The 12,286-nt window shown below is 34.6% G+C and overlaps 1 protein-coding gene across 8 annotated transcripts in view; it reads right to left on the bottom strand.

The window, feature by feature from the left end:
* Positions 1 to 12,286, bottom strand: part of TEX2 (testis expressed 2) — a 133,130-nt gene that overhangs the window by 54,536 nt on the left and 66,308 nt on the right. For all 8 annotated transcript variants that reach the window (XM_074260823.1, XM_074260820.1, XM_074260828.1 and 5 more), the window contains 2 exons: positions 3,774 to 3,974; positions 2,408 to 2,750 (listed from right to left, as the gene is read on the bottom strand). In XM_074260823.1, coding sequence (XP_074116924.1) covers positions 2,408 to 2,750; positions 3,774 to 3,974 — 544 coding nt within the window. The remainder of the gene's footprint in view (positions 1 to 2,407; positions 2,751 to 3,773; positions 3,975 to 12,286) is intronic.

Genomic DNA, 12,286 nt, shown 5'->3' with positions numbered 1-12,286 from the left:
CTATTATTATTTTCATTTTACAGATGAGAAAACTGAAACAAATATGGTTAAGTGACTTGCCCAGGTCACACAGCTGGTAAAAAATATCTGAGGCTGGATTTACATTCAGGATGTTCTGACTCCTGGTCCTATCAGTTTATGCTAAAAAAGGATAAGGAAGAACACTACTCAAAGCAAAGCTTCTAGTTTCAGGACTCTATCTCAGTTTTCCCATTGATCTGAAAAGTTACAACAATTTCAAAATATTTTTAAAGTTCAAGTAAAACGCTAACATATCAACACAAGTTCAATTAATTCTATCAGTGTTTAAATAGATTTTAGAACAGAAAAACTAAAATTAAGTTCAATAGTGCAAAGCAACATTTTGCTTCTTCATTTATGCAGAATTATGTGAGCCTGGGCAAATCATATCACCCTGTTTGCTTCAATTTCATCTTTAAAATGAGCTGGTGAAAGAAATAACACCCCCCTCCAGCATCTTTGCCAAGAAACCCCCAAAACAGGTCATAAAATGTTGGACACAACTGAAACAACTAAACAAACAACAAAATATGCAGAGCACTGTGCCAAGTGCTGGGAGAGATACAAAGAGACTCCTAACCTAAAGATTATCATCTATTATAGTAGGGAACTAGAAAAAATATAAACACGTTTAACTAAAATAGAAATTAATAAGTAAATCCTTAAGAAGGAATAAAATTAAAAAAAAAAAAGAAGGAATAAAATACTATGAGGAAAGGTTTCATAAACTATGAGTTTAAGTTTAATTACTCTGAGTTTTGGGGGATTATTTATAAGAATACACTACCAGCAACATTTCTTTGTTTTCTCTTGATGAGAGGGGGGGAAGTAGGGAGACATCTTGTGGACTGAGTCATTATTAAGTTATATGGACAAAAACCTCCAAAATTCAAGCAAGAGGCTTCTGGACTGCCTGAGAGGAAGCCTGGGACTGTAAAAAGGGAATGAAATCAAATCTGGGTAGGCCAATGTGTAGTTGTGTTAGCCAGAAGACATCATTCTTATACAGGATTCATGAAGAAGGTAGTTGACCTAGAGGAAATCAGGATGGTCCTTAAAGAATACTATGGAATAATAATAATGTACATAATAATATTACAAAAGTTATTAAAGATGTAATTTATAATAATATTACATATATGTGTAATAAATGTTGTAACTTACAACTACATCATATAATTATAGTTATGACCACATATTATTTAACTATAATAATGTATAGAATAACTTAGATATTATATACCATGTAAGCTGGTAAAAGGTAAGCTTTTAAAATATTCATATGCTTTCTTCTGGTATATTATTTCTGAATTCATATATTCCCTCTTTCCTCATAAATAAAACATAATAAATGTGTGTGTGTGTGTGTGTGTGTGTGTGTGTGTATGTATCTGCATATGACAGAAGAGAAAGAGTGGACAAATGCTATATCAGGGCATCTAATTAAGTGACAATGGTTGTAAGAGAAGATGGTAATTAGAGAGAGAGAACAGAGCAGATCTTTTCCCTTAAGAACCAAGAAAAGTCCACGAATCTTAATGTCTCAAAGTAGAGTTCATTATCAGAAAAGTTTAGAAAATAATGAAACATTATTGTTATGAAACTCCCTGGGGTTGAAGGCAAAGGTCTGTTGTGTCAGCTTCAAGGGGTAAAATGAAAACAAGGATTCCAATACCAGCTCACTGAGGTCTGTGTATATATGGTTGAGGACTAGTGGAGAGGAGAATTATTGTTGGGGGAGGGAGGAAAGGCTGGGGAACTAGGATTGCTTTATCATTTAAACCAGATTATAAAATTCTGAGTAGAAAATGGGAGATAAAGAAATTGAAGTATTAGATATAGACTACTTTTTTAAAGTTTTAGATTATAAAGATGAAAAAGGAGTTGTGGTGACAATCCTGATACAGTACTTTAAAGTTTTCAAAGCATTTTATATAGACTATCTCCTATCTCAGCAGGAATAGGGATATTTGTTTCTTGGTAGAAAGGGAAAAGCAGGATGGATAATATTTGAGACATTGTGAGGAATGGAGGAGGGAAGTTGGAACACTTCAATCTTTTCAGTGATGTGGGAGGCAAGAACATATGCTGCAAGTGAGGCTGGGGGCTTTAAGAGAGAAGAAAAAATCTGGAACAGTCACTGTGGGAAGTAGGAAATTTAATGAATGTGAAGGCCCAGCTGAGGATAAAGTGTGAAATACACCATGTGATGAACAGATACACATCTTAGGTGGTAGAGTGAAATCAGATCAGCCAGGAAGTAATTTCTCAACTCATTAAGAATTGTCCTTTTTTCCTAAATTGTTACATAAATCAAATACAATTAGCACCCAAAAAAACACCCCAAAACCCCCCAAAACAAAACAAAGCATAGGCATATTAGTACCTGGTAGGTTGCCAGAGATACTAAATGGTTTCTTGATTTCAGACTTCAACTTGGATGCCAAGAGAAATCTCCTAAACCATTCTTCTTTTTCTCGGCCAGTCCTCCCAAAGAGATAGAGAATCTGATCCTTCTGGCTGATGGATTTTGCTCCATCTGAAGAATGAGCTGACTTCTTATGATCTTCACTACTTGAGTCTTTCTCACATGATGTCTTTTCTTCTGAAACATCTTTATCAAGCTGAGCCTTGGACATAAAGTCATCTTGCCTAGCAAGTTCAATACAAATAGGGTACTTTTTATTCCAAATGCGTTTTCGAGCCAAACTCTTGGGAACAAGATAAATCTAAAGAAGAGAAGGAAATGGTGATTTATATAGCAAGGTAAAGGCTGCACAATGCATTAACATTTTTTAAAAAATCAAGTAAAAAAGAGGGAACAATTAATAACATATCCCCCTAAGGTATACTTGATCTCAGACAAAAGACCAAGCATATTTCCACATTCCATTGCAAAGCTTGGACATGTGTAAACTGAAAAGGCTTAATATTAGTTTTCAAACAATACAAATAGCAAGGGGTTGGGTTTGTTGGGTTTTTTTTTTTTTTTTTTTTTTTGATAGTTTTCAGATTGTTCTCTTGCCAAAAAAAATCACTGGAAAAAGCCACTAAGTTTCCCATATCATAACTTGGATTTTACCACCATCGCTGTGAGTGACATCTATACCAAATTATGCATTAAAAACAAACAAAAATGTCCCAACACTACTTTAGAACTCTGAACTGAAAATTATTAAAGAGGACAACTCCCAAGACAAATTTTAGATAGATTTTTGTCATCTCAGAAAATGATCAATAAGAGCAGTTCCCAAGATTAAATGCAGAATCTTTGGGGAATGATGCTCAGAGAACAAAAATGCACACATTTTACAAAAATAAAAAGGAAATGCTTCTAAGACATATAGCAAAATACATAACCATAGAACATCTCTATCACATTTATAATGACTGAAACTCTCTCCAAAACACACACACATCATTTTCTTTTGTTCTCCCTAAAGAACAATATTTTTTAAAGTGTTAAAAGTAAATTAAATTATAACAACATTCCCCCCCCGCCCCGAGGCTAGGGTTAAAAGACTTTCCCAGGGTCACACAGCTAGGAAGTGTTAAGTGTCTGAGACCAGACTTGAACTGGGGTCCTCCTGAATTCGGGGCTGGTGCTCTATCCACTGTGCCACCTAGCTGCCCCGAACAACATTTTAAAAAACACATTTTTAGACATACCACAGGTACAATATCATAAAGCAATACTAATATCAGTGCACATCGTCATTATTATTCTCAGTTCAAAAATTCCTAGAGCTCACCTTACTGTCTGAAAGATTGTAGATTTTCTGGCTGATATAGGTGACATCAGGTTTCGCCTCATTGTAGCTAGCCCTTCTGGATATATTTTTGTTGGGCTTTGAAAGCCTCAAGGTTTCCCCTTCAAGTCGAACAAAGACTGAATGTGTCAAAGTTGCATGGTACGTCTCTGGGTCATAGTTGTAGATCTCATTCATCCATCCCTGGTAGACAATAGAGTTTTATTAATAAAATTATCACACCTGGAAATCTGATCAAAATATTAAAAAGCAGAAAATGCTTATGGTATGATGGTTCATTCTCCCAAAGTGAAACATATGATTCTTTATCCTTAAGAAAAATCAAAATAAAACAATTTAGAAAACACTGAATAATAAGTAAGGGGTTTAAATCCTCCCAATTCTTTAGCATCACAGAATCATGTAATAACAGAACACACATGTTATGAGTTAAAAAGACCTTATAGACTACCTAGTCCTACCCAATTTGTTTGTTTGTTTTGCAAATGAAGAAACTAGACAGCCTCAATTTATACATAGCATTTTAAAGCTTGAAAGGTGTTTAAACAAATCTCATCATTTCATAAAGGAAGAAACTGACCATCTCTCCATTGACACAGGGCTCAAACCTAGTTCAGGCCCTTGTCACCTCTTACCTGAACTTTAGAAAAGTTTTGTAATTAGTTACTCTGCCTCAAGTCTATCCTCACTCCAACCCACCCTCGAGTCAGCTGTCAGTGATTCCTGACCATGTTACTCTTTTCTCTAGCCCCTATACATGCTTTCAAATTTTAGAGGTACCCTATTATCTCCAGGATGAAACATATAGGCCTCTGTCATTATAAGTCTAGCTGCTTCCTATCTTTCCAGTCTTTTTAATTTCATTCCTCCACATACATTCTAGGAACAATATCTCTGTACCTTTGTCCAGGCTATTTTTAGGCCAGCATGCTCTTCCTCTTCACCTCTACTTCTACTTGTTCTGGCTTCAAGTCTCATTTTTGTTTGTTTGTTTGTTTGTTTGTTTTTATTTCAAATACATTTTATTTTAAAATAAAATTTGATTTTTTCAATTACATATAAAAATAGTTTTTAACATTCATTTTTTTCTTTTTTTTTGGCTGAGGCAATTGGGGTTAAGTGACTTGCCCAGGGTCACACAGCTAGGAAGTGTTAAGTGTCTGAGGCCAGATTTGAACTCGGGTCATCCTGATTTCAGGGCTGGTGCTCTATCCACTGCGCCACCTAGCTACCCCTCAACTTTCATTTTTGTAAGATTTTGAGTTCCAAACTTTTTTTTCTCTTTTCCTCTCTTCTCTCCTCTCCCCAAAAGAGCAAGCAATTGATAACAGGATATACATGTACAATCATTTTAAACATATTTCCATATTAGTAAGATTCAGTTTAAAACCCTTCTGCTTACTAAGTCGTAATCACCGAGTGGGCATTGTCTTAGTCAAATAGACTGTTAAAGATTTTAGAAAAAACACCAAGATCTCTTACTACATCTAAGGCCATCTCTACTTTCTATATCTTGCCATTGAGTCCAAATGACTCTGAAAGAGAAAGTGAGGCAGGTGCCCTTGCACAGCCCTCAATTATTTAAATCCAATTCATCTGCTGTCACATCTTCAAAAATGAAGGACAAACAACAAATCCACTTTTCTTAGAAGTCTTAGCTGGTCACTCCAACTGCTCCCATATTGTCTTCCATCTTCAAATGCCCTTTCTTGATTATAATTTATATTGTTTTGTGACCATTAAAGATGTGTTTATATTTCAGATTTGTTATGCCTTAGATCATCAGTTTTTAATAAAGGTGCCACACAAAGCTCAGAAAAAAGTATATCCCTTTTAACTCCTATTTACCAATTGCCCAAGATCTCTCTTGTTAACTTTTCTAATTTTTTTGGTTAGATTTTTCTAGGTATGTTGTCCTCAACTTCTTTCTATAGTTTGATTAGCTTTTTCTTCAAGTATTTAGTTGTTTTGCATTCAATTCAATAATAATTGATATTATTTCATCATCTCTGAAGTCTTTAAGCATAAGGTAATTTCCCTACTCACCTCTTAAGCAATTTTTTTTTTTTCTGCAGCCTTTCTTGAAATTATGATTACCAAACTGCTTACTTGCACTATCCTGAGGCATAATAAAATCTGCTTCAACCTCTCAACTAAATTCTATATTGAACATTTATAGTTTAGGTGTGTTTACTGAAAATAACATACTTCATTCTTCTTTCTAATTCATTTTGAAAAATTTCTTCATTTTATGGGTGAGCTCATCTCAGTTATATTCATGGTTATGATTACTAATTGTATTTTCCCCTTGATCACATATACTCATAATTTTACAAAAATCAATGCAGCTGTAATAGAAGGGAAAATCAGTACATGGGGAAAATACCTTTGCAACAAACTCCTGTGAAAAAGATTTGATATCCACAAAATATAGAGAATTGATAAAAGTATATAAGAATATAAGAGCCTTTCCTTAAGGGATAATCTAAAGATACACATAAGCAGCTATCAATAAAAATATGAAAAAGTGTTCTAAGCTGTTAATAAAAGTAATATAAATAAAACAATTCTGAAATTCTATTAAAAAAATGAGAAATGGCAATTGCTAGAAAGGCTATGAGAAGACAAGCAAACCAACGCAATGGTTGTAAACTTGAATTGGTTTAACTATTTTAAAAATTAATTTGGATTTTTACTCAAAGTTACTAAATGGTGCATAATGATATAGCAATATCATTACTAATGCCATACCCTAAAAAGGCCAGAGAAACTGGAAAATAATACATCTATACAAAAAATGTTAATAGTAGCAATCTATCAGCACAGAATTGGAAACTAATTGTGTCTTCATTAACTGAGGAATGATTAAACAAAATATGGAATAACTGTGAAAATAGAATATTATTGTACTATAAGAAATGAAGAAAAGGACAGAAAAATCTGAACTGACATAGAATAAAGTAAGTGAAACTAGTAAAGCAATTTCTATAGTGACTTTAAGGAAAATAACTTGGGAGGGAATTGACTAGAGACACAGTAGAAAACATACATTTTAAGATATGATCAATAATCTTTTTTGCATGCTTATTTTGTCTCTACAAAGGAGAATTGGTGTGTAATGGCAGAGATGTTAAAAAGAAAGAAGACAAAAATCATAAATCAAATATTAAAAATACAGAAAAGAGAGTAGAGAGAAGTTTAAAAGGGGACCCAGACAAAAAGGGCAATTTTGTTATTTTTATGTTAAATTTACTTAATTAAAAAAAAACCTAATTGTATATAACAGAAATGAGCAGTTTCATATACAATCCTCTTTCTTTTCTTTGTATTTTGACATTTTCATATTGGCTGCTATTTGTCAAAGTAATATTAAGTTTCTCACTCATTGGTAAAGCATTTTTGAGATACAAAATATCCAGAGTACTAACATGAATATATAACCCTAAAAGCTATTCCCATGAATAAGTGATCAAAGGATCTGAACAAACAGTTCTCAGAAGAATTTCATACTATGAAGAACCATATAAAAATTGCTTTAAATCACAGTAAATTGAGAAATGTAAATGAAAACGTTAAGGTTTCACTTCAAGTCTAGCATACTGTAAATCTATCTAGCATATCTAGCAGTATGATACAGAGGAAAGGGTACTGTCTCTAAAATCAGGAAATCTTGGTTCAAATCTTATCTCTAGCACTATCTCTGACTCTAAAAGTAATTTAAATCCTTTGGGCCTCAGTTTCCTCATTTACAAAGTGAAGGGATTAGGCTAGCTGGTCTTTTGAGTTAGAAATTTTTAGTTAGAAATTTATAGTTCTATGACAAAAAAAAAAAAAAAAAAAACTTGAATGGTTAATGCTGGAGGAATTATGCAATGACAGGCACATTAACAAACTAACAAAATGTTGTTTGTTGGAACTAAAGTGGCCCAACCATTCTGGAAAGCAAATACTAAGACAATGACTAAAACATACATATCCTTTGATTCAGAATTCCTTCCCACTGTTAGGAATATGCCCCAAAGAAGTCAAAGTAGAAAGAAAGGTCCAACATACATCAAAATTTTAAAGCAGTCATCCAATAAACAGTAAGCATTTAAAACTGGAAATAAAGCAAATGCTCACTGATTAGGGAATATTACCACACTGTGGAAAAGTATGACTATGACTATGATGACCTACAGGGAAGCATTAAAAGGGATATGTGAACTGATACAAAGTTAAACAGAACCAGGAAAACCATATATAGTAAGACTACCAAAAACAAATGGAAAGAACAACAAAATCATAATATGCATGAACATTATGCAATCATATTAAGCTTGGCTTCTCTCTTCTTCCTCTTTGCAAAGGTGGATCGCACTTATACTGTTGGAATTTGAGTGATGTGTTGGTTATTTTTGCTAAATTGCTTTTTTTTTTTTTCTTCTTTCCTTTACATTTGTTATAGAAGATGGCGTCATGAGGGAAGGAGGGGAGGAACATATTGGAAACCGAATATGCTACAAAAATAAAAGATACAAGTGAAAAGACTTTAAAAAAATAACATCTTTAACTTGAAGAAACAAATTAAGCGTGCTTAATTTTTTGAAAATATCTACCAGGAAAAAAAAAAAGGAAAATATGTACCAGGCAGCAAACTATAAACAGCCATCATAGAAAACATCAGCATGTTTGGGACATAATTTTTTTTATAAAAGAAAAATGCACAATAATATCTTTAAGTATGACATTTAAGCACTTTGCCAGCAAATAACCAGCACATGTCAAGAAAATGTGCAATCTTTTGGGGTAAAGGTTTGTGGAGGTTTCTTGTTTGTCTTGTAGTACTTGCCAAATAAGTAAATATTTCATGGTGCAATATTTGCATTTTCCTCAATACTTTAATTTAAAGCTTGAAAATGTTTTTATAGTGTAATATAGATCTCTTTTTATTTCTTTTTTCAAACATATTTTTTATTCATCAATTGCCAACTAAATGCCACTCACAAAGAGGGTAAGCCAGCCTAGCTCAAAGCCAAAAGGCACCCTGAGGAACAGAAAGTCAAACCATCCTCATTACCTTGGCCACCATTTTCCCTCAGAGCCTAATGGAGACCAAGATCTTGACGCCACGAATCTTGGGAATAGCAGTGTCCCCCAAGCTGGCTCAGTTCCCACAGCCATCAGTAAAAGGTGAAATAATTGTGGAGAACTGCCACTAATAAAGGGATAAGTGTAGGAGCCTGGAGGGCAGAGCAATCTGCAGATAACTGGTTCTACTTTCTGCTTAGCCTTCACAACCACGGTCCAGGAAGGCAACTTTCTTGGACAAGAATTGAATCATGACCACCAACTGCCAATCAAGTGTCATTCAGAATAGATAAGCCAGTCTCACCAAAACAGCAAGAAACTCTGAGGGAAAGACAGGAGGCAGCATTTGCCAAGCAGGTCAAAGCACTGCCACCAGACCCTGATGGAGAAATCTCAGGATCCTGAACTCAAGAATCTTTGAAACAACAAGACTTGAAATAGCAATGCTTCCATTACATTGACCCAATGTCAAATGGTACAACATTAGAAATTAATATGATTTTACCATTGGAAATGACACTACAGAAAAGTCTTACCGCCTTCTTTGCCACTGTACCCTAAGATGGGATCTTTCCATCTGACTTGTATTTGAAATCTTCCATATGTGTTTTCTTCCCCATTAGAATGTGAGTTCCTTAGAGCAGCACTGTTTTACTTTTTTTGTGTATCATCAGCACTTAGCACAGTGCCTTGAACACAATAAGTTCTTTTTTTTAATTACATAATTATTTTTATTTTTTTAAATTTAGAATTTTTTCCATAGTATATATGCATGAGTAATTTTTAAAAATAATATTATCCCTTGTATTCATTTTTCCAAATTATCCCCTCCCTCCCTCCACTCCCTCCCCCTGATGACAGGCAATCCCATACATTTTACATGTGTTACAGTATAATCTAGATACAATATATGTGTGTAAATACCATTTTCTTGTTGCATGTTAAGTATTAGATTCCGAAGGTATAAGTAGCCTGGGTAGATAGACAGCAGTGCTAACAATTTACATTCACTTCCCAGTGTTCCTTCTCGGGGTATATTTATTTCTGTCCATCATTGATCAACTGGAAGTGAGTTGAATCTTCTTTATGTTGAGGATATCCACTTCCATCAGAATATATCTTCATACAGTATTGTTGTTGAAGTGTACAGTGATCTTCTGGTTCTATTCATTTCACTCAGCATCAGTTGATGTAAGTTTCTCCAAGCCTCTCTGTATTCCTCCTGCTGGTCATTTCTTACAGAGCAATAATATTCCATAACCTTCATATACCATAATTTGCCCAACCATTCTCCAATTGATGGACATCCATTCAACTTCCAGTTTCTGGCCACTACGAAAAGAGCTTCCACAAACATACACATAAGTTCTTAGTAAATGCTTTGTTCACTTACTCTTCCTGTGGTGTATTTCATAAATTTGTAGATTTGACTAAGTCTGTAAATAGTGAAACTGAAAAGAGAATCTCTCAAATATTAACATAGATCTTGATCTCCTCCATAAGTTTTTTCCAATAATGAATCAGTCCACAAGCATTTATTAAATGCTTACCATGGTGCCAGGCACTATGCTAGGTGCTAGATGTAAGGACGTTAAGGAAACAATCCTTTAAGGAGTCTGCATTTGATCAAGAGAAATATGACATATTTCAATAAATGACTGCAGACATATTTAACCTATATTGGATTGCTTGCTGTCTTGGGGAAGAGGAGGAAGAGAAGAGAAGGGGAAAATTTTGAGACACAGGATTTTGCAAAGGTGACTATTGAAAACTATCTTTGCATGTATTTGGAAAAATAAAATGCTATTAAAAATAAATTTAAAAAACAAAAAAAAATAAATGAATGCAGAATAGATGCAAGGCAATTTTAAGAGGAAGAACATGAGGAAATGGGAGGAAATCAATTAATGTTATATATCTACATAATGTGGTATTCAAACTAGGGATTCTAAGAGGCAGAAGTGACGTGGGGATCACCAGTTTCACAGAACTATCCAATGCAAGAAAGGGAGGAATAGACAATAAAATAGGAAAGGTACATTGGGGAAGGGCTGTGATGGCCTTTAAAAGATAAACAAAAGAGTTATCATTGATTCTAGAAATAAAAGGGACGCCCTGAATCTTAATAGGCAAGTGGTATGGTCAGACTTGCCCGTTAGGATAATCAAATTGGCTGTTATGTAGAGGCTGGAATGGAGAAAAGAAAAGCAGAAAGAGAGGCAGGTTCCAGGTAACAGGTGATGAAGAATTGAGTTAAGATTGTGTGTAAGGACAGAAAAAGGGCATATATGAGAGATAGGGAGGCAGAAACAACTGACTAGATTTAGGGAGCGGAGAATGACACTAAGGCAATTTTGGATGGTGATATCCTTGATAGTAACAGGATAATCAAGAGAATTTTCTCAATGGTATCTGTAGAATTATCTTTAGGGCAGCTAGGTGATGCAGAAGACAGAATGCTGGGCATGGAATCGAGAAGATTCATCTTCCTGAGTTCAAATCTGACTTAAGACACTGTGTGACTCAGGGGAAGCCTTACTTAGCTCTATTTGCCTCAGTTTCCTCATCTGTAAAATGAGCCTGGAGAAGAAAAAGGCAAACCATTCTAGGATCTCTGCCAAGAAAACCCCAAATAGGGTCATGAAGAGTCAGACACAATTCAAAAGTGACTAGCAACAAAAACAAAAGAGCTATTGTGGAAGCTGTATCATGATTAGATTATAATTGCTTTGAATGGCTGTTTCGTGGATCAAAAGAACAGAGGTTGAGAGTTTGTATAATATGGGGATGAGGGGGAAGGGAAAACTATTGGACAACCAGCCTCCTGACTGTATCAAGGAGAAGGAGGAGGGGATCCATTTTCTCAATTTTCCAATTTTGTCACATGATTCATACCACAATCACTTAGGGCTGTACAGCATTAACTTGGAGATCACTTACCTAGAGTATCAAGAATACATAAAAATAAAGGGGGAGAAGGGACAGCCAGAACTAGTGGCAAAAGTAGAGAGAGAAATAATTAGGAAAGAAAAGTACAGTAAAACTTTGAACCCATGGAGCTGAGCCAATCTAGCTCTGGTTTCCACTAATATGTATGCCTCCTACTGGGATTCAGTGAGTCAGTAATTTTAGTAAATGAAAAAGAGAAATAAGAGATCTGAAGGAAAGGTTCCTTGGACTGACTACAAAATGGTGAGCTACTTGAAAGACATAATCAGCTTTAACTACTAAGCAAATTCAGCTGAGAAGGGGGGAAAGGGTGGAAGTGCAGCTCTAATCCCAATGTAGTAAGTCACATTAAGATCGGTGTCATGCTGTTTGGACACGTATACATATACTGTATTTAATTTATACTCTAACATATTTAACATGTATTGGTCAACCTGCCATCAGGGGAAAAATTAGAACAAAAGGTTTGGCAATTG

Source organism: Sminthopsis crassicaudata, chromosome 4 (genome assembly GCF_048593235.1).
Source record: "Sminthopsis crassicaudata isolate SCR6 chromosome 4, ASM4859323v1, whole genome shotgun sequence".
In the NCBI taxonomy this organism is placed as follows: Eukaryota; Metazoa; Chordata; class Mammalia; order Dasyuromorphia; family Dasyuridae; genus Sminthopsis; species Sminthopsis crassicaudata.
Note: the sequence above shows the minus strand (reverse complement) of the source record. Positions and strands in the feature narration are given on the sequence as shown.